The sequence below is a fragment of the Sarcophilus harrisii genome, chromosome 2, assembly GCF_902635505.1.
Source record: "Sarcophilus harrisii chromosome 2, mSarHar1.11, whole genome shotgun sequence".
NCBI lineage: Eukaryota > Metazoa > Chordata > Mammalia > Dasyuromorphia > Dasyuridae > Sarcophilus > Sarcophilus harrisii.
Genome location: NC_045427.1, coordinates 221,891,275 through 221,917,833, shown reverse-complemented (window position 1 = coordinate 221,917,833; position 26,559 = coordinate 221,891,275). Strand labels below are relative to the sequence as shown.

Sequence of the window (26,559 nt, the reverse complement as noted above, 5' to 3'; positions counted from 1 at the left end):
ATCATGCCATTTTACATCCTGTGTCTTTACACAGATTTTAATCTTATTTTTTTCCCCAATTAGACTAAATTCCTGGAGTACCTTATTCTTTTCCCCCCTTAAGGCAGTTGAGGTTAAGTGACTTGCCCAGGGTCACACAGCTAGGAGGTATTAAGTGTGTGAGGCCACATTTGCACTCAGGTCCTCCTGACTTCAGGGCTGATGCTTTATCCACTTTGCCACCTAGCTGTCCCTAGAGTAGCTTATCCTTTTCTGCATCCTGAGTAGTATCTAGCTCAAGGAACTGCACCTGGGAGATAGCAGTAAGCATGTGTGCAGTGACAAACAGCTCAAACCTGTTTTAAGTCTGAGACTTATCAGATCTAATCCAAGGATCTGTCTGTCCCTGTTGAGGAACATAAAAGTAGAACCACAAAAAATCACAGAACATCCAGGTTGGAGGAGATGTTGAGAGATTATCTAGTTCCCACTTGTTCATTTATTAGTCCCTACTCGTTCATTTACCTCTCCTTTCAAAGAAGATGGTAGTTTGCCCAAGCTGACCCAGTTAATCGATGGAGCTAGGAAGAGAATTCAGGCCTTCTAATTCTTGATCCAGAACAAGAACGTGAAAGTCAACTCCTTTAGTAGTCCCACTGCTCCCTAAATCTCAAAAAGGACCCACACCCAGACACTGAAAATGATGGATAAAATCCCTGCCCTCCCCCTCCCCACCCCTACTGACTTTATCAGTTTTCAAACTTAATTCTAAGCTGTTAAGAAGGTCCAGATGGTGGTGGGGGCAGGGCCAAGGGGTGTCTGTGACACTGGGGGTAGTTCTGGAAGGAGCTTGCTCTCTGGAATGCTGAGGCAGGGCCCCACCTGGAATTGGGGCGGGGGGAGAAAGAAAGAGAAGGGAGAGATACAGGCTGAGGGGGGCTGGAATTTCATGGGCAGGCTCCACTGCTCAGCTGTCACATTCCCCCCCAGGCTCGGCTAAACCAGTGCTCCAATGCTTTCCCATATTTAGACAGGGAATGTCTGCTGACTCCAGGGCTTTTCAAAACGTCATCCACACCACCCGCCACCATCCTGGGTCAGGGGCTGGGGCTGGGCCCCATTCCAGCCTACATGAAGTCCTGACCACACAGAGATACGAGGCAAAGCAAGGGAGGGAAGATGTGCTTTGCCTACGAATTATGAGCCCCAGAGAGTAATATGTGTTAGGAAGATGTACTTCACTGCACCTTATTTCAAGTGTGAGCTCTGAGGGGGTGTAGTCTGAACTGGGTACAGACTTTAAGGCCCCAAGGGAGTCAGTGAGGTCTGAACAAAGAAGGGAAGTTGGCCAGGCAGGAGGCCCAGCCCCCAGATGTCCCCAGGCATGTGAGCAGTAGCAGCTGGGCCTTCTGAAAAGACTGCTGGGAGAGGGTGAGGGCACAGCTCTGTTAAAAAGAAACACTCTATAACTCACAGGATGTCTGACACCTGGTGGGAAGGGGGCCATTATGAGACACTCCTGAGGATTTCCAAAAGGTCTTGGCTTGTGTTTTCCATAGAGGTGAGGATTGAGGATTTCAAGAAGATCCCAGAAGCTGAATGGGTAAAATGGTGTCTGAACCATTCCTCAAAGCCCCAAAATGCCTCATGTAGGACAAGGGCAGAGACTGTTGTTTTTCACCTTTCTTTGTATCCCAAAGGTATCCCCAGGATGGAGCGAGAAGGAGAATACAGCCTTCTGACTCCCATGTCAGAGTGGGGACTTGAAAGGCAGCTCCTTCTGTGATCCTACTGCTTCCTAAATCTCTAAAAGAATATAAGAGCTGGAAGAAACTTTGGGGATAATGTAACCTAATCTCTTGGGTACAAAATAAATGCCTTTTAATTGATTGATTGATTTGAGACACTCAGAGCCTTATTAAGAAAACAGAACTCACACACGTGAAATTTTAAGAGAATCAGAAGATCAGAGTTGGAGACAGAAAAATTCAACCCTATCATTTTACAGCGGAGGAAATAAGCTAAGGTTAAATTTGATCATCAAGATCCTTCCTATCTTTTAACATTCTTCTAACATGTGACATTCTAAGGAGATTCTCTCTAGCTCTACTTATGATCCTAAATTATGTTCCCTTTGTGGAAGTCTCAGTTTCCCTATCTGTAAAATGAGAAGATTTGAATAATCTTTAGGGTTCTTCCCAACTCCGACATTCCCTGTTCTCAGGTCCCTTCCAGTTTTGATAGTCTATGTTTTCAGTCCTTCTAAGTTCTGGCAGTTTATGATCTAAGACTATTTTTTTAGCAAAAGATATTTATTTCGCAGATATAACAAGAACTAAAGTACAAACATCCGCCCTTAAAACTGGAGGCACATTCTCTCTCATTCTTCATTGATCTCTGGAGACAGTAGTCTGAAATTTAGCTCAGTTTTTAGATAGTATTTACCTCATTAAGTTCTCTGTAGACCTTCAGCTTGGTAGGCAGCCTAACAATATTCTTTTAGAATCTTTTAGGCAGCACAAAGGCAGATTTTGGCAGTGCACACATCAGTATCATTATCTATAAGTACATTCCTGAAAAATATACTGCTAAGGTAAATTAACTTATCCACAGAATCCAAAATTTCTCCATTTGCTGCAACCAATGTTTCTATATATGAAGTGCAGCACTGTCTGGTGGAGAACCTCTCTTTTCTTGGTATTAAATGTTAGGCCAAATTTAGCACAACTCAGCCTCAGAGCTACACTGAATGCACATCATCTACAAACAAAATGTAGGACTCTTCATAGTTCTGACATTCAGTGTTCTAGGATTCTTACTGACTTCCCTGGAAGGAAATTGCTGCTTAAGTTTTACTGATTTTTACCTAGCCCAACTTAACAACTCAGCTACATTGTCATTTCTCTCGATGCCTCAGTCTGTTCTCCCTTTCCTCATGGTCATCATGTCATTAAAAACTGAGGTGTCATGTGTGGTCACTGGAATACCTGGGAGCTCCTCTTTTGTCCCCTTCCCAAGTATTATATGGTCTTGGGCAGGCATGCGATGAGCACCAGATGACATACACCAACAGTGAACACCCTGCATCTCTCTGTTTATATTTGCTCATATAAGCATGGGAAAGAAGCCGGTGTCCTCCCTGGGGCTAGTGGCTCATTGTAGCTGCCATCCAATTCCTTTCTAACAGTGTGCACAAATCACAGCTCTAGGCATTTGTGGAAACCCGGTCTAAAACCAGACAGGTCTGAGTAGAAATCTATGACTGGGCTTCAGCTCTATGTTCTTTGTGTTTCACAAAGACTCCTATAATTTAGAACTCAGGGTTAAGCATGTGAGTCAAGTGGAGTGAGGCTCAAATACAATTTGCATCATCAATCTGAATTTCTCCTCTTATAGCTCTGAAGCTGCTTTTTGCCCTTTGGTGACACCTCTTCCGTGAAACAACTTTATCTACAGCATGCTGTTTCTCATGTGAGTGCTCTGAGTTCCACAGTCAATGCTATCTTGGGCAGCGTGGTGCCAGGAGGTTGTGATTCTGGTTCTGGCTTTGCCACAAACTCCTGGATGACATCAAACAAGCGATTTCTCCTTCATAAAATGGCAAATACCCCAAATCCCAGCTGCCAGAGAGGCTGAGTCTTGTGCATCTTTTGATCTGAGGGGGTCCTGCTTACTCTTTAGGCAGGGAATAAATTTCCTATTAAGGGCAACTCTGAGCTTAGAAGAAAAACAATGTTAAGACTCTTAGAAAAGAGTAGGGCTAAGAATCCCAAGGAGTGGGGACCGCAACGAGTTACCTAAAGAAAGGGAAATTGGTACAGAATGGAAATGAATCAGATCAGTAGTGGGATCTAGCATCTTCATTTACAGCTTCAGAGGGAAGACCCAGTCTTTCAAAACGAAAATCAAGTTAATTAGACTAGATTATCTTCAAAGTTTCCTTTAAGTCTCATATTCTGTTTTTTAAAAGGTCTGGTTACCTCTGACATTCTATGTTCTGTGACCTTTTCCAGTTTTAATGTGCTCAGAACTTCTTTATATTTGGGGACTAAGCCATACTGAAGGGAGGGAGGGCGCTTACTAAGGGAGAAGTTGATTAAAATTCTTCTCCATTGGATTGATGTACAAGGCATTCCCAAAGCCCTTTCCTGCTAGAGTCCTTGAGGATTAGACCCTGAGGTCCTTCAATTAGAAGAACTTTAAAATGTTTGTCTATTATAAAAAGGAAATCATACTTGGCTAGCACAGGGAGGCTGGTGACTATATAGACAGGCTTAAGCTTCTAGGAGAATATTCTTACCCAGTTTATATTAATGGCACGAGATGAACCACTTCTCGTGTTCAGGACTCAGTTTCTTCCTCTATGAAATAAGGGGGTTAGACTTAATCTCTAAGGTCATTTCCAGTTATGACATTCTATATTTTATAATCCCATCTTAGCTCTGGTATTCAATGCTTCCAGCCTCAACATTCAGTGGTAAATGATTCACCCAGCTGCCTGTCTCCAACTTAGAATCAGATTCCCAGAGCTCAAAGGGACTTTAGGAGGTCATCTATCTAGTTCAACCCTGACCTGAAGTAAAACTTCTCTTTATAACCAGCTATCTTTCTTTTTCCTCTCACCAGCTCCTAAAGTGGTCTGGGGTGAGAAAAAAGAACCTCTGGCGGGAAAGAGCTTTAACATTGCATTTCTTCCAAGCTCAGAGTTGCCCTTAATAGGAAATTTATCCCCTGTCTAAAGAGTAAGCTGGAACAGCCTCCCCTCCCCCACCAAGCTTGCCAGCCCAGAAAGAACAAGGCATTCCCAGGCTGATGGAAAGTGCAGCAACAGCTTTGGTTGCTTCACATACAGCCTGAATCCAAGGGAGATTTACATCAACGAAGGAGATAGAGAAGCCCAGGAGTCTCAGATCACTATTTATGGCTCTCAGAACTCTTCCAATGGGAACTGTTTGCTCAGAATTTCAACTTGAAGAGTGAGAATGATACTGTGAGGCTAACTCCCTCAAGGGGCAAGCAGGGGAGTAACCTAGAAGAGACAACTATTTGGCAGATTCATTTTCCTTCCTCATTTGCTCCATAGCTTTTGGGATTTCCTGCCAGAGATGGGCAGTTTCACTCTGGACTCTGACTCCTGGAGCAAGAAATAACTTTAGGACACAAAGCACAGAATGTTACAATATAGGGCATTCAAACTGAGAAGATATCTAAAAGGCCATCTTAGTCTAAGCCTTCAATTTTACAGAGGGAAATGAGAACAAGAGAGAAGTGAAAAGCCTTGTTTAGGATCACATAGGATAGTGAGAAAAGATTCACCAGGCTTTTCCCCAAGGAAAGATGGCAAATGCAAAATAGTGAGGGTAGATTTAGATATGAGATAGGATTCAGAAAAAATAATTTGCTTTATGTCTAAGTCCAAACATATGGTCTGGCAAAGGAGTGCCTTGTGCAAACCCTCATTATAAGTGTACTTTCCCCTCCCCCCAGAAAAATTCACATTTAATAGTTATTGTAAGTGGAAAGAGACAGCTAGTTACTGAGGAAATTTAAGACTATTAAATTTTGGTGAGAAGAATTAACAGTGATCTTTAGAAATTATCTTGTTCAATCCCGTCATTTTACAGGTGAGTGCCCAGACAGCAAAAGGGATTAACTAAAAGACAGATCTGTGATTTATACCCTAATATTTGGAGGAAAGAATAGAAGCATTTATTAAGTACCTACTCTATGCCAAGTATCTCTCATTTGATTCTTACAGCAACTCTGGGAAATAGGTGCATTACTATCCTCATTTTATAGTTGAGGAAAATTTGAAACAAAGGGACCTTCCCAGTATCACATAGATAAACAAAGTGACCTTCTCAGTGTCACATAGTTAAAAGAATTCAGGTCTTCCTGTGTCCAAGTCCAGAGCTCTATTCACTGTGTGACTTAGCTGTGGCAGAAACTGGGGCCCCAGAGTCCAAATCCATTGTTCTTCCCCCGATAGAACCAGCTACCTTTTATCCTAATAAATCTGATTTCTATTATTTACCAGTTCTACAGTCTTATGTTTATATGACGCTCACTTTAAAATACTTTAAAATAAAAAAATATATATTAAAGCCTTTCTAACAAGTCTATAACTCTAAATGAGCTAAAAGAAGACAGTATCTGGGATAGGCATGGACTACTTGTATTTTTAGTGAGAGAGAGAAAAATAGCCCTCCAGGATTTAAAGAGGGCTGATGACAAAAGGTCAGTAGAGCAAAAGAGGAAAAAGTCTTTGATAGAATTGGATTTGCCTCTTTTCTTTCTGACTCCGAGTTTCCTTTCCTCACTTTGTACAAAGAAGTATAGATAATGGGATTAGTTCAAATCCCAACACTGCTACTAACAACCTGTATAACTTTGGCCAAATTATTTCTTCAATTGTAAAATTAGGGAGTCTAAATATCTTGGACCCTTCAAAGTTTAAAACCCTATAATCACAACTCTGAGGTACCTCCACACTTCTCAGATTGGCTAAGATGACAGGAAAAGATAATGATGAATGTTGGGGGGGGGTATGTGGGAAAACTGGAACAATAATGCATTGTTGGTGGAATTGTGAAATGATCCAACCATTCTGGAGAGCAATTTGGAACTATGCCCAAAGGCTATCAAACTGTGCATACCCTTTGATCCAGCAGTGTGGCTCTACTGGGTTTGTATCCCAAAGAGATCCAAAAAAAAAAAAAAAAAAAAGGGAAAAGGATCTACACATGCAAAAATGTTTGTACCAATCCTTTATGTAGTGGCAAGGAACTGGAAAGTGAGTGCATGTCCATCAGTTGGGGAATGGCTGAATAAGTTATGAGATATGAATGTTATGGAATATTATTGTTCTATAAGAAATGATAAGCAGGAGTATTTCAGAAAAGTCTAGGAAGACTGAGATGAACTGATGCTAAGTAAAGTGAGCAGAACCAAAAGAACATGGTACACAGTAAACGCAAAATTATGTGATGATCAACTGTGATGGACTTGGCTCTGTTCAACAATGAGGTGATTCAAGGCAATTCCAATAGACTTGGAATGGAAATTGTCATCTATATACAGAGAGAACTGTGAAGACTAAATATGGATAGAAGCATAGTATTTTCACTTTTTATTTGTTTGCTTTTTCTTTCTCATATTTTCCCCTTTTGACCTGATATTTCTTGCCCAACAAGACAAATATTAAAATATATTTTTAAAAATTAAATGTATTTAACCTACATCAGTTTACTTGCTGTCTTGGAGCAGGAGGAGATAAGGAAGAGAAAGAGAAAACTTTGGAACACAAAGTCTTACAAAAAATGAATGGTGACAAGCCATTCTCCAATTGACAAATGGTCAAAGGATATGAACAGACAATTTTCAGATGATGAAATTGAAACTATTACCACTCATATGAAAGAGTGTTCCAAATCATTATTAATCAGAGAAATGTAAATTAAGACAACTTGAGATATCACTACACACCTGTCAGATTGGCTAAGATGACAGGAAAAAATAATGATGATTGTTGGAGGGGATGTGGGAAAACTGGGACACTGTTGCATTGTTGGTGGAGTTGTGAATGAATCCAACCATTCTGGAGGGCAATCTGGAATTATGCCCAAAAAGTTATCAAATTGCATACCCTTTGATCCAGCACTGCTACTACTGGGCTTATACCCCAAGGAGATACTAAAGAAGGGAAAGGGACCTATATATGCCAAAATGTTTGTGGCAGCTCTGTTTGTAGTGGCCAGAAACTGGAAAATGAATGGATGCCCATCAATTGGAGAATGGTTGGGTAAATTGTGGTATATGAATGTTATGGAATATTATTGTTCTGTGAGAAATGACCAGCAGGATGAATACAGAGATTGGAAAGACTTGCATGAACTGATGCTAAGTGAAATGAGCAGAACCAGGAGATCATTATATACGTCAACAACGATAGTGTATGAAGATGTATTCTGATGGAAGTGGATTTCTTTGACAAAGAGACCTATTCAGTTTCAATTGATCAATGATGGACAGAAGCAGCTACACCCAAAGAAAAAACACTGGGAAATGAATGTAAACTGTTTGCATTTTTGTTTTTCTTCCCGGGTTATTTTTACCTTCTGAATCCAATTCTCCCTGTGTAACAAGAAAACTGTTTGGTTCTGTACACATTCATTGTATCTAGGCTATACTGCGACATATTCAACATATATAGGACTGCTTGACATCTAGGGGAGGGAGAGAAGGGGGGGAGGGAAAAATCGGAACAGAAGTGAGTGCAAGGGATAATATTGTAAAAAAAATTACCCTGGCATGGGTTCCTTATTTTTAAAAAATGAATGGTGAAAAGTACCTTTACATGTATTTGAAAAAATAAAATACTATTAAAAAGGTAAAAAAAGAAGAAATCCTCTGGTTTCTGTCTCCCAGAGGAACCTCTCCATCTCCCAGTTGTTATCCTTGGTAATCCCTCACAAATCCTACCTGGAGGCTGCGATCTCTGACTTCTGACGGGCAATAGCTGCTGCCCGCTGAGCACCCTCCACGCTATGGTCCACCTTCTGCCGGATTTTGGTGCTCTTGAGGGGGAGAACGCGTTTCTTCATGCCTTTGACCAGCACATTGTGCCTGTACTTCCCTTCTTCCTTCTTGCCATCAGGCAGTGTGGTGCAACCGTAGCCATGTCTCAGGTTGTCTAGCCACTCCCCTTCATACTTCAGCCCGCTGGAACGCTCACTGACCCCAAAGCCTGACCGCTTGTCGTTCTTCCACTCACCCATGTAGGTTTCTGTGGTGGTGGCATCGATGTCAGACTCAAACGGGGCAAAGTCCTCACCCTCAGCCCCTTCTCCCAGGCTGGTAGTGGAGGCTGCATCACTGGCGGTGGAACTCAGGTTACTCTTCAGGAAGCTGACCTGGCTCTTCTGGCTGGCCAGAGAGCTCCGCGACTCTGAGCGCCTCAGCTTCCCCAGGAGGGAGCCTCTTTGGAAGAAGCCACCACTACCCCGAGAGAGCTTAGCGGCAGCCTCTGCATTGGCGTAGAGACTGAGGGCAAAGCCACCACGGGAGATGGTGGGGGTAGCTAAGGAGGTGCCATCCATGGGGGTGGAGGGAGCATCCTGCTGAGCCAGGGTGCCATTGCTGTGCTCACTTCTCAGGGAAGAGAGAGATGTTCGGAGTGGTGAACGAACCACCACTGCCATGCCGTATGGGACACTCTGTCGGATGCCATAACCATGGCGCATGCCGTTGGTGAACTGGCCTTGATAAGTTCCTAAGGAAGGAGAAAAAAAAAAATCAGGTTAGCACCTGACACCAGGTTTTTACAATGATGGGAACTGCCACATACAAATCCCTTATATTTATAGAGAGGCAGCAGCAGAGAGAATACAAAACTGAGAGCTGGATCCTAATACTACTCTTGGCTTTACCTCTAATTGGGATCACAAAATTATGATTTATTGTCAGGAAATGTTTGATTTGTATACCTATTTTATATACATATAAACTTTGAGTCACATAAAAAATTCTTGGATAAAAAGGGATCACAAGTGAAAAAAGTTGAAGAAGCCCTGGCCTAGACACTAAGAGGAGCTCACTTAGGAGCTCACACTAAAGATAAAGCTGAGGCCCAAGAAAATTAAACAGTTTTCTCAAGATCATGACAAAATTCAGCAGCAGGACAGACACACAAATCCAGGACTTGCTATATTTACTTCAAGAGGTTTGGATTTTGCCTACACAGCACACAATATACTGCATGATACTAATAAGTAAATACTTAATAAAACATGCTAATTATGGGATGTTTTCTCATGTATGCAGAAACTAAGCACTTAAGAAATCAAAATGTGGTAGAAGTGTTGGTATCTGTCCTTGAAGAGTTCATAGTACAATGGAACAAGATTATGCCCTTTAAAAATGTATAAGCACATATGGACTTTCCAGTCTACACAAACATATAAACAAATGCTCTTCCAATGTTCATATAAATAGCAAAGACTTGAAAATAAGTTTGCCAAATTGAAATTCAGTGCTCTTTCAGTCCAGGAAACAATTATATGTACTATATACAGAGCACCTAGATCTAGGTGGCACAGTAGATAGAGCACTAAACTTGAAGACTTAGAAGACCTAAGTTCAGTTTTGGTCTGGTTATGTGACTCTGGGCAAGTTACTTAACCCTGTTTGCCTTAGTTTCTTCATCTGTAAAATGAGCTGGAGAATGAAATTGTAAAACACTTCAGTATGTTTGCCAAAATAATCCCAAATGGGGTCACAAAGAGTTGGACATGACTAAAACAACTGAAGAACAATTGTATACAGAAAACCTAAATGCTAGCCATTAGAAGTGATACAAAATTTAGATAAGAAAATTTCTAATTTTCCTCCTGAAACTTAGAGTTGATTAGAGAATAAGATACAGATAGGCTGTAATATACAGTAACATGATGAGTTTGACCCTTTCAATCACTCTTTGTCTCCCTAATGTACCATTTCTCCTTTTTCACTGGCTCCTGCCCTATTCCCTACTAACAGGCCCAGATTTCTCCCAATTGATCCTTTAAAAATTCTACATTTGGCCCTACCACCCATTAAACTATCATCCTATCTCTCTCCTTCCTTTCATGTTTTAATTTCTAGAAAAAGCCTTCTACATCCTTGCCTTCATCCTAAGAGACAGATGTTCACCTGTCAAAAAATAATACCTGAACTACCTATATCATAGAATGATTGTGAAGAAAGCATTTTATTAATGTCAAAATGTTTTAGAAAAACTAGCTATTATAATTTGGTACAATCCATCATTTGAGAAAAGAAGCAATTAAAGTCCAAAATGGGGAAGTGACCAGAATTATTATGGTAAATGATTAACAAGTGGCTATTGTTTTTTTTTAAGTCACCATGACCCGATTTTAGTTTAGTTTGCATTATTAGCATTTATTCCAAAACTTAATTGAGCCTAGATGGCCAGCAAAACTATGTCAAGCCCTGATTTGTAGCATTTCCTAGTTTCAAGGTGTAATGCTCACACTGAATGTTTAATAATTGGCTCTCAGTCATTATGAGCTAGCTCCAGTACAAAACTTGGAAGTGGCTCACCCAAGATCACATAACTAATCTCAGTTCTCCACCCTAGATTTAACTGTTTAAATTGGTTCAATGTAATTCACTCAACTCAAACCTGGTAGTTGGATGCCTCATTCTTTTTAGGGAAGTGCATTGATGTGAGTGGATAAGATTATTAGTCCAACATTCAATAACTCCATTAAGAAGGGAAAGTTACCAACCTCTCCCACCATCCCTTACCCTACCATCAATTTAGAATCAGGCTGAAGACAATCTTCACCAGGAATTTTTAAAAAGTTTTTTTACCCACTTCAGCAAGATATATTAACTCTTGATCACAGGATGAGTCATAGCAAGGATTATAAGAATATTTTTAAAAAGAGTCTTCAAGTCTTGCAGCCTAGGAGGTTAATCAGAAGCTCTTCCAGTAATCAGTCATAAAACTTCAGAGTTGGCAGGGGTCTCAGACACCATATAGTTCAACCCCTAGATAGGAATCTCTTCTGTGATCCCTGACAAATGGTCATCTATCTTCTACTAAAAGATTTCCAGTTTTGGGAAACTTCTTAGCTACTATTTCATTAGCAATCTATTCCATTTTTACATAGCTCTAGTTGTTAGAAGATTTTTTTTTTTGTTACATTGATGAGAAATCTCATTCCAAACATCTCAGCATCATGGACTCTAAGAGTAGAGAGGGAATTTGGAGATTATTTATATATTATAACCTATACTTAAAGACCAATTTCTTTTTTTTCAAAATTCAAGTCCACTGTATTCATCCTAGTCTTGGCCCTCATTCCTTAGTGCTTGGATTAATATGACAATCTCCAATATCCATTGATCCAGTTTTGTCATCTGGGGTCAAACAGAATAATCTAATCCTCTTTCCACCTAATTGTATTTTTTCAATTTTTTTTTATAATTGTAAAATTGAAATTTTACAGTGTTATATAGTGACAAGAACACAGGACATGATATGCAGGGAATTGAGTTCATCTTGACTTTGCTTCCCCACTAGCTATCTGACTTTAAGTGAATTATATTCCCTTTCTGTTACTTCATTTTTCTCTTCTGTAAAAGTAGAAGCATTGAACATGAGATCTCTCAAAGTTCCTTTTAATTCATAACACTCTATATGATGGCATACTATAAGAATAAGATAAAAGAGTAAGAAAAGAGTCAGGAGACAAAGGTTCAAATCCTGGCTCAAACTTTACTAGAAATATTTTTAGGGAACAAATGTCAACATTTTTGTTTGTTTTTTTATACCTGTAAAATAGTTAATCACACACAAACATGGTGTGAAGAAAATATGCTGCAAAGTTTAAAGTGCTATAGAAAAGGATCTACTTTCATTACTATAATTATCAAGACTATTAGAGGAAAATAACCTTTGTACCCCAACTAGGAATGTGCTTCCAATGATAGGACTGGAATTGGGGAGCAGAAACTTCAACTCGTGGTATTCTCTGAGTAGAAAAACTGTCTGAAGTTGCATTTTTAAAGTCTCTAATGGTCAGAGCCAAGATGGAAGCAAAGGAAGTATAATAGATTTAAATGAAGACAAAATGATACCAGGTGGGTATCTTGATGAAGTTATTTTCACATTTCTTATAAAGTACTATCTTAGAGGGGAGGAGTTGATTAGCTGGAACCTAGACAGGGGACAGTGACCAGGATGTAAAACAAGATTGGACCCTGCCATAAAAAAGATCACTTGAAGGAAGTAGAGATGTTCACCCTGAGGAAGACAAGACTTTGAGGGAGTATGATTTACTGTCTTCAAATATTGAAAGATAGTCTCATATAAGGATTTAAATTATTCTCTACAGTTCCAGAATGCAGAACCAGAACCTTTAGAAGTTATAAAAAGGCATTTCAATAAAAAGATAGAACTTGTTGATAACTAGAGTTCACAAACAATAGAAAGAGATGCCTTGATAGGCAATGAGTTGCCTATCACTGAAGATATTCAAGATCAAGATATTCAAGGCTAGATGATCATTGATTTATTTGTCCATTAGAGATTCATGCTTTGAATAGAAGTATGGTTAGATAACCTGAGCCCCTTTTCAGGCCTAACCTATCATCCTATATTTAGTCCTTTCTTTTTTTGACAAGCTCACTAGAGTGGTAAATCAGAGAAATTCCATAGGTGATATATACCTGGATTTCAGGAAAGCATTAAAATTTTTTTTCATACTTTCTATGGTAGACAAGATGGAGAAATGTGGTCCAGACAACAATATAGTGAATTTAAAACTGTTAAAACCGGTTTTTACCAGACCTAAAGAATAGTCAGTCATTAATGGATTTTAAAATTGATCTCTTCCGTTTTTATATTACTTCCATTTCCAAATATGTTCTTCCTCTATTCAAAGAACTATCCTTTTCATTTTTACATTACTTCCATTTCCAAATATGTTCTTCCCCTACTCAAAGAATCATCCTTTGTAACAACTAATTAAGAAAATATTCTTTAAAAGACATGGAGAGCAGCAGTTCAGGAAAACTCACTAACACATTAAGTGAATCTAACAGTTTATGGGATATTCCACACCAATTTCCCCACCTCTGCAAAGAAGGGGAGAAGTAATGGATTGGTGATGATGGCGCCTTGGGGGAAGGTTTCTAAGGGAGTGGTCCAGGGATCTGTCCATGGTCCTTTTCTGTTCAATATTTTTATTAATGATTTGAGTGTAAATATTGATGGTAATTTGTTGAATTTATAGATGACATAAAATTAAAAGTGATAACATATTGAGTGACAATGAAAATCTAAAAATATCTCAACAAGTTACAACAGTAGGACAAATTTACTAATATGAAATTTAATGGAGCTCAATGTAAAGTCCTATCTTTGGGTTCAATCATTGTCGAAGTACAGGATTGGAAAAACATGTCTAGACAATAGTTTGTGTAAAAAAATAGATTGGTTGGAAGGGGTATGTTTGGCATTTGTAGCCTGCAACTTCAGTAGGATTCAACAATGTAATCTAGGAACCCCAAAATGTAACAATATATTAAGCCTTTCTTACTAAAAGAGTTATAATATCCTGAACATGATGGGCAATAGTTGCTGTTCTAGTAAAGCCATTCTTATCTACTTTGAGATACCAAATTTTAGGAAGGATGCTTTTAAACTGAACTGGATACAAAAAAGTGCTCCCAGGACTGGAGATAACACCATATTAGGATTAGTTAAAACATAGTAAGGCTATGTTGCCTAGAAGAGAAGAATGACTGGGGAAAAGACATGAAGGCTATCTTCAGGTATTTAAAGGGCTATCACACAAGAGAAGGGATTAGACTCTTTGTTCTTGGCTGTAGAAAGCAGAACTCAAGGCAAAGGCTAGAAGTTGTAGACATTTTTTTGGCTTCACATAAGATGAAGCTTCTTGGCAATTAGGGCTATCCAAAAGTAGAATGAGCCACCTCAGGAAGCAAAGAGTTTCCTCTCACTAGAGATGATGAAGTAGAGTCTGGGTCCCTTGCTAGGCAACCACAGAATCTCAGAATTGGAATATGGGCCATCATGTCCAACTCACAATATACAAGAGTCAACCCCCCTCCCCTACAATATACTCAAAAAGTGTTCACCCTCTTCTACTTGAAAAACTCAGTGATGGGGAATGCACTTCTTTACAAAACAGCCTACTTTATTCTGGATAGTTCTAATTGTTTTTCCTTTTTTCAAAAGCTCAAATCTCCTCTCCACCAATTCCATCCACTGCTTCTTGTTAAACCCTCTGAGGTCAAGCAGGACAAATTTAATTTTTTTTCATATGGATAGACTTTTAAGCCCTTGAAGACAACTAGCATATCTCATCTTCCCCAGTTATTTAAACAGATCCTTATATGGCAGAAACTAGGGCTTGTTTCAGAAGATTCTCTGATTTATCAACGTCCTTTCTAAAATGTGACCCTTAGAATGGATTACAATGTTATAGATTTGGTCTGACAATAGCTCTATCATGTTCCTAGTGGGGTGGACTCTCTCACAATAGAGGACAGACAAAGATAGTTTTTGAGATACATTTCAACTCAAATTTTCTGATGTTAAAATGAAAATGCATATGACACAAAAATGAACAATTTGATTAAAATCCTGTCATGACCCTGGAGTAAGGCTATATGATCAGAAGTTCACATTAGGGCATCTGGAGTTCACACAGCAGACAAACTCAGGCTCATGACTAGGACACAGCCTGGCTCTTGTCAGGAGCAGGACTGAGTGATGAGTGGCTAAAGATGGGAAATGATCCACAGAACCCTTTCTAACATCACCTCATTCTCTAATTAGCATAGAACTTTAGACACAGGATTCCAAAGGGTTAAAAGGAAACCTTCACATTCATCAGCACATTCACTAATAGGGCTATTAATCTATATTTTTCAGATGAGGAGATAAAAGAAGTGACTTTCCCAAGAGCACATGGCTAATTTGTGACAGAACTGGGACTCAAATTCAGTTCTCTTGGCTCCAAATCCAGCTGGCCTTTCCACCATGCTCCATGAGGAATGTTCATGCAGGCAAAAAGTTTCTGTTGCTATCTAAAAAGCCTAGGATCAGCCTTTCATTTCCCATTTAAAACTGCCTGTGCTGAAAGTCAACACCCTCTGGCTTGAAGAGACTCCTGCATGCCACCCAAAGCAACAAGGCTGATTTGGGCTATTTTTACACTCTGAGTAGAAAGGATTGGGTTGCATATTATGGGGAGGAGAGCTCTGGCCCTGGGACCTCATGGCTCTGATACTCTTTGGCTTGCAGACAATCTTTAATTAATTATCCATCACACCTTACAGAATACTTGAGAATGAGACTGACATCTTCCCTATCCCCTGCCCCAAACAGAGTGCTGACAACCTTGAGACTGCAGCTGACATGGCCTGGGATAAATTAAACTTCCAGGCTAGTGCTTTTCCCCTTATAGCACCCTGCCTCCCTGCAGGTCTTACGGGTTTTCATTTAAACTAAGACACCATGTTAGGTCAGTGTAGCAGAAAAAATGGATCAGAGGAACTGTTTTATAATCCCTATATATCTTTAAGCGTGTCAGTCTCTCTAGGTCTCAGTTTTCCCATTTGCAAAATAAGAGTATTGTACCATATAATCCCTAAGGTTCTTGCCAATTCTAAATCTTCTAAGTTTAGAAATACATCCTGAACCCTGACTTGACTCTTCTCCAGGGTTAAAGACACACTTCCCCTCTAGTCCCATCTACTTTAGAAGCAAATAAAAAAAGTTACTCTCCTTGGCAGAGCCTCATAAGTAAATTGGGGAAATGACTTGCCTGTGGGAAATATGGTTTGAGAGTTTGATAGGAAGGGATAAAGATGTAAGGGAAAGAACCCTGGACTTGAAGAAGACCTGGATTCTTTGATGAAGATATCAAAACACAGTACTGGAGGTTCTAGAGGAAGAGTAGCACATAAATATGCTGGCTAGTTGGGCTATTGATTGGTCCAACCAACCTGGAAATTAATTTGCAAAGAGTCACTAATTTGCTTAGAATCTCTGACCAGCTTATCTTATTATTAGGCAAATATTCCCAGGAGGTCAAATAGAGAAATATCTTGGGTATAACAAAATATTCACAGTAACATTTTGACACTAGCCAAAAATAAAAAAGGAAGCAAAGAAAAATGGGTGCCATTGACTAGGAAATGATTAAATAAATTGGGCATAGGAATATAATGGAATATTATTGGGATGAAAGAAACAATAAATATGAGGAATTTGGAAAAGCACAGGAACATTTGTATGAAGTAATTCATAGTGGGAAAAGTAAGCAGATGCAAGAAAGTGGTATAAAACAATGACCACAAGAATGCAGATTATAACAACAGCAAAAATATATGAATTGTAATGAATAATCTTGATTCTAGATTTCTTATAAAGAAACATACCTTCAACCTTTCAGTATAAAGGTAGGTAGTGGTAATGCTGGTGTTACCTATTTCAAAAAATGTGTGGGCACACACACATATACACACAAATATGTATGTGTATATATATATATATATATGTATATATATATATATACATATCTCTCATACATGTGTATTTATATGTATACACAGATATATAGATACATATTTCATATATTCAGTGTATATATATGCTTTACATATAAGAGTATGTTTGTATACATGTGTATATTTATACGCATGTGTTTACATGTGTAATATATACAGATTGTAACAGCTCCAACAGCTGCAATCATTGTGTCTATTGGCTTTAGCAATTTTTTTCTTTGTTATTAGGACAGATTCTATTGTGGGGAAGGGTTGCAGTGAAATATCTATGGTATTAAAAAGCAAAAACAATGAACAGTATAACTTTAAAAAAATCAAAACCTAAAACATACTCAGATTCATATTCTAGTTCTAGCTATTCTATATTCTATATTTGCTATATATTCTTTGAGAAATCATTTCTTTTCTCTAGACCTCAATTTCCTCAGCATAAAAGGATAATATTTGCACCAATCTCACCAGCTTATAAGAATCAAATGAGATAATCTTTTTAAAGTTAAAAAGGCCAGGGTCTCCCATTGCATCCAGGGCCATCTTCAGTCTTTCTGATATAAATCTTCCCACTGGACCCAGATGCTCTGGAGGAGAAAGTGAAACTGGTGACTACCGACTCTTCCCTCACTTAAATCCAATTCATTTGCATGTCATAGCATCACTTCACTAATGTCATAGTCCTCTTCAAGAACAAAGGACAAATAACAACAACCACCACCAAACTTTTTAAAGCATTTTGTAACTTAGAATCATATAGAAATGTTGACTACATTATTGGTGAAGTTGTGAAATGATCCAACCATTCTGAATAGCAATTTGAAACTATACCCAAAGGGCTATAAAACTTTGATCTAACAGTGCCACTACTAAATCAGTGTCCCAAAAAGATCATAAAAGGAAAAGGACCCACATGTGCAAAAATGTTTGTAGCAGCTCTTTTTATAGTGTCAAGGAACTGAAACTAAATGGATGCCCATCAGTTGGGGAATGGCTGAATAAATTATGGTATATGAATGCTAAGGAATATTATTGTTCTATAAGAAATGATGAACAGGATGATTTCAGAAAAGCCTTGAAATATTTACATGACCTGATACCAAGTGAAGTAAGCAGAACCAGGAGAACATTGTACACAGTAATAGCAAAATTATGTGAATTTGATAGACTTGACTCTTCTCAGCAATGTGATGATTCAAGACAATTCCATTAATTTGGAACAGAAAATATCATCTTCATACAAAGAGAGAACTATGGAGATTGAATGTGGATCAAAGCATAGTATTTTCGCCTTTTTTGGCTTTTTCGTTCTTGTAGTTTTTTTCCTTTTTGGTCTGATTTTCCTTGTACAACATGATAAATACAGAAATACATTTAAGAAGATTGTACATGTGTAACCTATGTCATATTGCTTACTGTCTTTGGGAGGAAGGAGGTAAGGGAAAAGGGAGAAAAAATTTGGAACACAAAGTCTTACAAAAATGGTTGCTGAAAAGTATGTCTACATGTATTTAGAAAAATAAAATACTATTGAGGAAAAAAGAAATGTTGACTATATTTATAAAGCTCACTTTACCATGTAGCCAAAAATTCTTCTCCCATTCATGGTCTAAATATTAAGAATCAATTCATTATTTGGAGGGAGGATGAGAGGTTTAAGACTCACTCTCTTGAGTCTTAGTTTTCTTATCTAAACAATGGGAATGTTCACTTACTCAACAAACATCAAATATTTACTAGATACAAGACTTTGTGCTTACTGTTGAATCATATGAAAGTCACTAATTTTCAGTTTCATCATCTGAAAAATGACGAGTTGAACTAAGTGATCTCTTCTTAGGGGCCTATCATGCTCTAAATTTCAAAATCCTGTCCTTACAGTCTAGTATGATCTTGTAATAATTGCTTTGATATTATACCTGGTAGGTAACTCAAATCAGATGAGTATGAAAGTGTCTTAAAAAGCAAATATTCTTGACTTCTAACTTCTAAGAAGCAGAGATGAAGGACTTTCTAGACCAGAATGATTCCACCTGTGAACTTAGCCAATTTCTGGACACTTCTGACTAAACTAGAAGAGAACTTTCTTTGATTATCCCCACTAAACTCCTGGAAACAAGTCATCTCTCCCTCTATAAATGCCACTTTATTTGGACCTCTCTCAGGCAATTATAAGGCAACCAGGTGGCAAAGTGAATAGGGTGCTGGGTTCAAATCTGAACTCAAACATTTACTACTTGTGTTATGCTGAGCAAGTCACTTTACCCTCTTTACCTCAGTTTCCTCATCTGTCAAATGAGCTGAAGAGGGAAATGCAAACCACTCCAGTATCTTTGCCAAGAAAAACCCCAAATGGAGTCACAAAGAATCAGATAGGGCTGAGATGACAACAAATGCAATCATAACTTAAATTATAAAAGTCTGTGTATATCATAATGTGATTTGAGGCAGCTAAATGGTACCATGAATGGAATGCTAGACTTGGAATCTGCAAGACCTGAACAAATTCTATCTCATATACTAGCTGTGTGATCCTGGGCGAGTCACTCAATCTCTTTTGACTTCATTTTTGTTTTGTGGAAACAGGGATAAGATAGTTGTTTTGCACAACATACCTAAAATTTTGCCAACTTACCTAAAGAACTTTGAAATCCTTAAAGTGCTATAAAAATGTTACTTATTATTGTTATTTTTGTCTCATCCCCCTTACTAGATTATAAGCTTCTCAAGAGCAGGGACTATATACAATTTTATTTCTCTATCTCAAGCACCAAGCACATTACATTTAGTGAGCTGAATTGAATTGAATAAGTTAGTTTTCAGTTTTCCACCAAAGCAAAATGGGGAAGATTATGGGAATCAGGTTCCTATAAAGTTTTCCTTTTTTTGGTAGCTCTAGACCAGAAGGCTTCATAGGTAGAGGAAAGGAGGAGGGAGAGAAAACAAAAGATAAGAGAGAAGGCTACTCTAATGCAGTTAGGCATCCAGGAGCAGGAGAACAGCAGAATTCCACCTCCTAGTCCTTCCAGGCTCTCCTGAAGATATAAAGCTCTGGCTTCTTCCTTGAGGTATGTCAAGTAAGGCACAAGTCAGAGGACAGAAGGTTCTTGAGAAGTCTTAATCACACTCTAACTAGTAATTTCAATCTTTCGATTCATTATCTGACTGTTCCATCAAATTTTTTCTTCTTTCCTTCCTTTTCCTTGCTTCCTTCCTTCCCTTTTTGTCTTCTTCTTCCTTCTTTCTTCTTTTTTTCTCTCTCTCTCTGTGTGTGTGTGTGTGTGTGCATGTATGCACATATCTTTCTCTCTAATGTAACCTGCCTGGGACAAACTGTAGACACTACAGACCTATATTTTAGTCAGTAATTTCACCAAGTCTCTTATTCTATTCTTGTGGACAATACAGATACATGTGGAATAGATGATAGTACAATTAGAGCTGTATGAATGCTCAGATCCAAAGATCCATCATTAATAGGTTGATGTAAACTTGAAAAGTGTCTTCAGCAGAGTGCCCCATGAATAGGTTTGTGGCTCTATTAGTATATTAATAATTTAGTCAATAATTTCACCAACTCTTTTATTATGTTCTAGTGGACAATATGGATAGAACAATGGGCCAGTCTTATAGAATAAAATTTAAGAGGGATAAAAGCAAAGCTTTCATTTACATTCCAAAACAAACCAACTTTTCAAGAAGTTGAGAGAGCCACTATTAGATGTTCAGGTGAAAAAAATCCTTTAAACAGATGGCAAGCTCATGAATCAGTAGTGTAACAAGGCTATTAAGAAGAATACTGTTATTCCAGGTTGCATTAAGGGAGACATGTCTAATATGAGGGAGATGATAATCCTATTATTTTCTTCCCTGGACAGACAATATCTGGAATATTCTGTTCTGTTCCAGGCATCATATTTTAGAAAAGATATGCTTCTGAAATGTGTCCAGAGGAGGGCAATCAGAACAGGATTGGAAAGTATATCAGATGAGGTTAATTGTAAAAATGAACTCATAACTACATTCTAGCCAAATTGGATTACTGCCTTTCCCCCAAAATCACTCTCCATGCATTTTCACAATTCAGAAACACAGAATCAAAGCCTCTGGGAGTTTGAAGAAATTTCAGCTGTCACCTAGTCAACTATTCAAAAGTCATCCCCACTATAACATATCTGACAAGTGATCTCCCATTCTCTGACTGAAGACCTCTAAGGAGTGAAAGTCTGCCATTCCATTTTGGGGAAGTAAATGCAGTACTGCACTAAGCCTGGAGTTAGAATGACCCAAGTTCAAATTCAGTCTCAGACTCACATAACTGTGTGACCCTAGGAAAGTCACTTAACCTCTATTTCAGTTTTCTCAACCATGAAGTATATTACTTTAATAACAATACCTACTTCCCAGGTGTTGTGAGGATCAAATGAGATATATTTGTGAAGTTCTTTACACAATATTTGGCACAGACTAGATACTTAATAAATACTTGTTCCCTTCCCTCCCTTCCATCCCATTGTGGGAGCAATTTGGAACTATACTCAAAAAGTTATCAAACTGTGCATACCCTTCGATCCAGCAATGCTACTACTGGGCTTATATCTCAAAGAGATCATAAAGAAGGGAAAGGGACCTGTATGTGCAAAAATGTTTGTGGCAGCCCATTTTGTAGTGGCAAGAAACTGGAAACTGAGTGAATGCTCATCAATTGGAGAATGGATGAATAAATTGTGGTATATGAATATTATGGAATATTATTGTTCTATAAGAAATGACCAGCAGATGAATACAGAGAGACTTGAAGAGATTTACATGAACTGATTCTGAGTGAAATGAGCAGAAGCAGGAGATCATTATATACTTCAACAACAATACTATATGATGGTCAATTCTGATGGACGTGGCTCTTTTCAACAATGAAAGGATCCAAATCAGTTCCAATTGATCTATAATGAACAGAACCAGCTACATCCAGAGAAAGAACACTGGGAAATGAGTATGGACCATAACATAATATTTCCACTCTTTCTGTTAATGTTTGCTTGCATTTTTGGCTTTTTCTTCTCAGGTTGTTTTTACCTCCTTTCTAAATCCGATCTTTCCTGTGCAACAAGATAACTGTATAAACACGTATACATATATTGTATTTAACATATAATTTAACATATTTAACATGTATGGGACTACCTGCTATCTAGGGGAGGGGGTAGGGGGAAGGAGGGGAAAAGTTAGAACAGAAGGTTTTGCAAGGGTCAATGTTGAAAAATTACCCATGCATATGTTTTGTATATAAAAAGCTACAATTACATATGTATATATATATATAATATATATAATAAAAGCAATTCATTTCTGATCTGCAATTTAGGATCCAATAAAAATCCATTTCAATGTGCAAAAGAAAAGAAAGTTTTGATAAGATCTAGATAAACTATATCCATATTATTAGTTTGATAAGTCTATTAAAAAGACATGGGTTTAATTACGCATGACCTGTTCTTTGTTTTTTGTTTGTTTTGTTTTGTTTTTGTTTTTTGAAGCAAAAAGGATTAAATGATTGCCCAGGATCACACAGCTACTAAGTATCTGGGACCACATTTGAACTCGGATCCTCCTGACTCCAGGACAGGTATTCTATCTATTGCGTCACTTAGCTGTCCCAGGTAGGACCTCTTCTTTGATGAAGAACCATTCTCCTTTCTAGAAGTTCAACAATTATTCTCTTTAATGATCCATTGTAGGATTTTCCCAAGAATCGAAATCAAGCTTATAGATTGCTCTCTTTTCCTCCATTCTCATCTTCTCTTTTTTCTTCTCCTATCTTCTCCTTTCCCTCTCATTCCCTCTTTCCCTTATTTCCTCTGTCTATTCTCTCTCCTCCCCACCATCTCCTTTTCTCTCTACCTTCCCTCATGCCTTGTCTCCTCACCTCTGCCTCTCACAAGTTTCCATTTTTTTGAGGCTTAGCTGAGCTGTGAAGCTTTCCCTGATCTCCTCCAGGTATTTTTGCTTTCTCCCTTATCATATTCCCACATATTTTACTTATTTTTGTACATATTCCCCTTTCAGACACCACTATCTTGTGTGATTGAAAATAAGTTGGGTCACTTCTCTGAGTCTTGCTTGTCTGTAAAATGGAGATAATACCCACAGGACCTACCTAACAAGTTGTTGAAAATAATATTTTAAGCCTATTTGTTCTGCAAACATTAAAATACTATTTATTTTTTCAGCTTTTATCATTTATATATTGTATTACTCAATAGGATGTAAATGTTATGAAAACAGACACTACTCTTTTCATTTCACAGCACCAGTGGCTTACACATAGTAGGTGCTGTTGCTATGTGACTGCTTAAATCACTTCCTTTCCTCTGGGCCTCAGTTTTCTCATCTATAAATTTAGGAAGTTGGGCTAAAATATTTCTAACATTCTTTTTAAACAACATCCTATGTTTTAAAGACATTTCTAGCTCTGACATTCCATGATTTGATTTCCTATGAAGCACACTGAGTTCCAAGAGAACCTCTGAAATGCCATAAGGATAGCAGCACATAACTGAAAAGTTGATTTTCAAGTGTGGATTCTGTGCCTACCCCCAATCAACAGCTTTTTTTAGGCTTGCCATATATGGTCATAGCAGGAAGGAATGCTGCCCTAACCAACTGGTAGCAAGCCTTAGGATCAGAGTTTTGTCTCAACTTTGTAGGTAACTTAAAAAAACAAAACAAAAAACTCTCACAAGGCAACATTTTGGACCACTATTGAAATATATAGCCCAAGGAATAACTGCTGAAGAACAGGTAAATGATGAAGGAGAAATGATTTGGGTAGCACAACTTATAAATTTAGTTATTGGGGGTGTTTTCTGAAGATTGATTATATTTTTCTACATAGGATGGAGCAAAAAGAGCACTAGACTTGGAAAATCTAGGTTCCAGCTCTGGCTCCGTCGCTTACTGGACTGGTGACTGTGGGCAAATCATATTCCCTCTCTGAGCTATTTCCTTATCTCTAAAATGGAAATGTTTGTCTCATAAGGTTATTGTAAGAATCAAAGAAGAGTGGAAATGAAAGTTTGTGAAGTATAAATGATTGGCTAACTAAATTGTAAAAGGTTATATACATGTAAAGTATAACACACATGCAAAGATGAGAATCAATCTTATCTGCTCAGACTAACCTTATGTCTTAAAGAGACTTCTTTAAACATCTTTTTATTCCTTATAGTGTTGAATACGGGGTCAGATGCAACAGGATCTCAATAAAGGATTGATGGATTGGTAATGGAAATAAAATATTTCCCCAAACAGATGGATCTAACTTTACACATATCACATAGTATTTTGCTTAAGCCAAGATGGTCCCATTAGCATACAGCCTACTTTCTCACTGGTAAAGGAAAGAATAAAATGTAGTTGCTGGAAGTCTCTTGTTGAATACCTACTTCTCAACAGACATATCCTGAACTTAGCACATTTTCTACTCATCTAGGCTCATTGTTGCTCTCTTCTTACACAATACCTCTGAGTCAATGAAGTACCCCTCACATTCATACTTGCACAATATGTGGGTACAAACGAGAGCATACATACCAATTGGCAAGTATACCTCCTCCTTGAAAATGCAAGTCCATATTTAGTAACAAGCCTACATACATATTCTATCATATATTGAATTGACTTTTGATTATCAAAAGCAAAATTTTCCTGCTAGCCTGGCTTCCCCCTGTCTTCTTCCACACTCACAGAAAGCAAGAGATGGAGAGTCCTTTATTAGGTGCTCCCAGAATGCAAACTATTTTAAATGTTAGCTTATAGAAAGTAAATATATCAAGCATTCTAAAGCCAAATGGAAACACTTTTAAATTTCTCATGATTTTGAATTATCTATACCACTTTCCCTTTCTGTTAGAGTAAATTATCATAACATCAGAGCTAGAGAAAAGACCTTAGGAACCACTTGGTCCAACCCCCTCAACTGAGGTTCAAAATTGGGACACAAATAGAGGAAGTGGCTTGTCCATTAACAGCTGAGACACTGTTAATGGCAGAGATAGGACTGGAAACCAAGTCTCCTGATTCCTGTCCATTTCTCTTTATTATACTCTATCAACCATAAGGACAATTAAAATTTTATATACAGAATATATGTGCAAGTTGCCTCAATTTGACCCATTCCAAAACTTCTCTTTTTCTTTCAGGACAAATATTCTCTACTCCCTCTTTCCCTTCCCTTCCACATTTTCTTTGCTGCTCTACTGGCCACAGGTCCAACATACCTCCATCTGCATAGGTTTCGGTGCCATAGCCATCCTGAAGTCCGTTATTCCAAGTGCCCTCATACTTGGCACCACTGCTCGAGCTCTGCCGGGTCCCATAGCGCCCCTTGAAGCCATGAGTCCACTCCCCCTTGTAGAGCCAGTGACCCTTGGTCTCTATCCCCAGACCGTGCCTCTTGCCTTGACACCAGTAACCCTCATAGGTGTTGCCACTGGGCCAGGTATAGATGCCCACTACTTCGAAGCCAAAGTTCCAGGAACCAGAATACTCGCCCTGACCCTTGGGTCCTGTGCAGAGTCCATGCCCGTGCGCCTTGCCATCTTGCCAGCCCCCGCAGTAGGCACCACCATCGTCAAAGTCAAAGCGGCCTCCACTCATTTCATCGTAGACCCCGGCTTCCTCTCCACCCTCCAGCTTGAGCCTGGGGGGGAGCCCTAGGGCTCCACCCCCCACCCCCTTTCCAGTCCTGGCTCAGGGCTGTACCTTCTCACTTAGGATGTGGTTCCAATGTGGCATGAACATGATCCTGTAAGGGATCAGAAGGTCCCAAGAACCAAGGTGATGGTGTGTCTGTCTGTCAATGACAGGCAGAGAGGGGACCCACCCTTCCCTCAAGGATGAGTCTGAGGAGTGGAGGAACTATTGCTTCTAAGACAAACAGGCGTTCCCCAAAGTCTCCCTTTACTCCCGAGGCAGTTCTAGAGAGGACTGGAAAAGTTGCATGGTCCCTTTAAGAAACCTCACTGGGGAGGTTACAGGAGAAAGGATAGGGGTGATGACTCTCCATCTAGTTCCAGTAAGGGGGAAATCCCACTCTGAGCACCACTGGCTGTACTGAGCTCCCCAGGCAATGCTACTACTCCCAATGCTCAGCTGGCTCCTTCCGTAGTTCTAGTGGGTGTGTGGGGTCTGACTGACTCTCTCCTGTAGCCCCCGCCCCCTTCTCCTGATCCTGCCCTCCTCCTCTGGTGGAAAGGTCAGCGCTACCCTAACAAGGCTTTTAGATCCGAGGAGCTGTTCCCAAAATAACCCGATAGTCCAACCTCCCTGGGCCCCTTGAATGAGGTAGGTAAAAGTCCCTCCTTCCCTTGAAGTTAGCAGGGTAGGGGGAAGGGAGAGGGGAGGCAGAGGATAGGGAGGCTAAAGGGAGTAGAGAAGGAAAGGAGGGGAGGGAATGGGAAGGCATGTGTTTAAAATCAG

The 26,559-nt window shown here is 38.9% G+C and overlaps 1 protein-coding gene across 1 annotated transcript in view; it reads right to left on the bottom strand.

Annotated features, from left to right (window-relative positions):
• Positions 1–26,311, bottom strand: part of JPH2 (junctophilin 2) — a 53,711-nt gene extending 27,400 nt beyond the window's left edge. The window contains exons 1-2 of the mRNA XM_012539783.3: positions 25,359–26,311; positions 8,461–9,250 (exon numbers count right to left, since the gene is read on the bottom strand). Of these exons, the coding sequence (XP_012395237.1) occupies positions 8,461–9,250; positions 25,359–25,737 (1,169 nt within the window). The 5' untranslated portion in view covers positions 25,738–26,311. The remainder of the gene's footprint in view (positions 1–8,460; positions 9,251–25,358) is intronic.
• Positions 26,312–26,559: the final 248 nt, after the last annotated feature.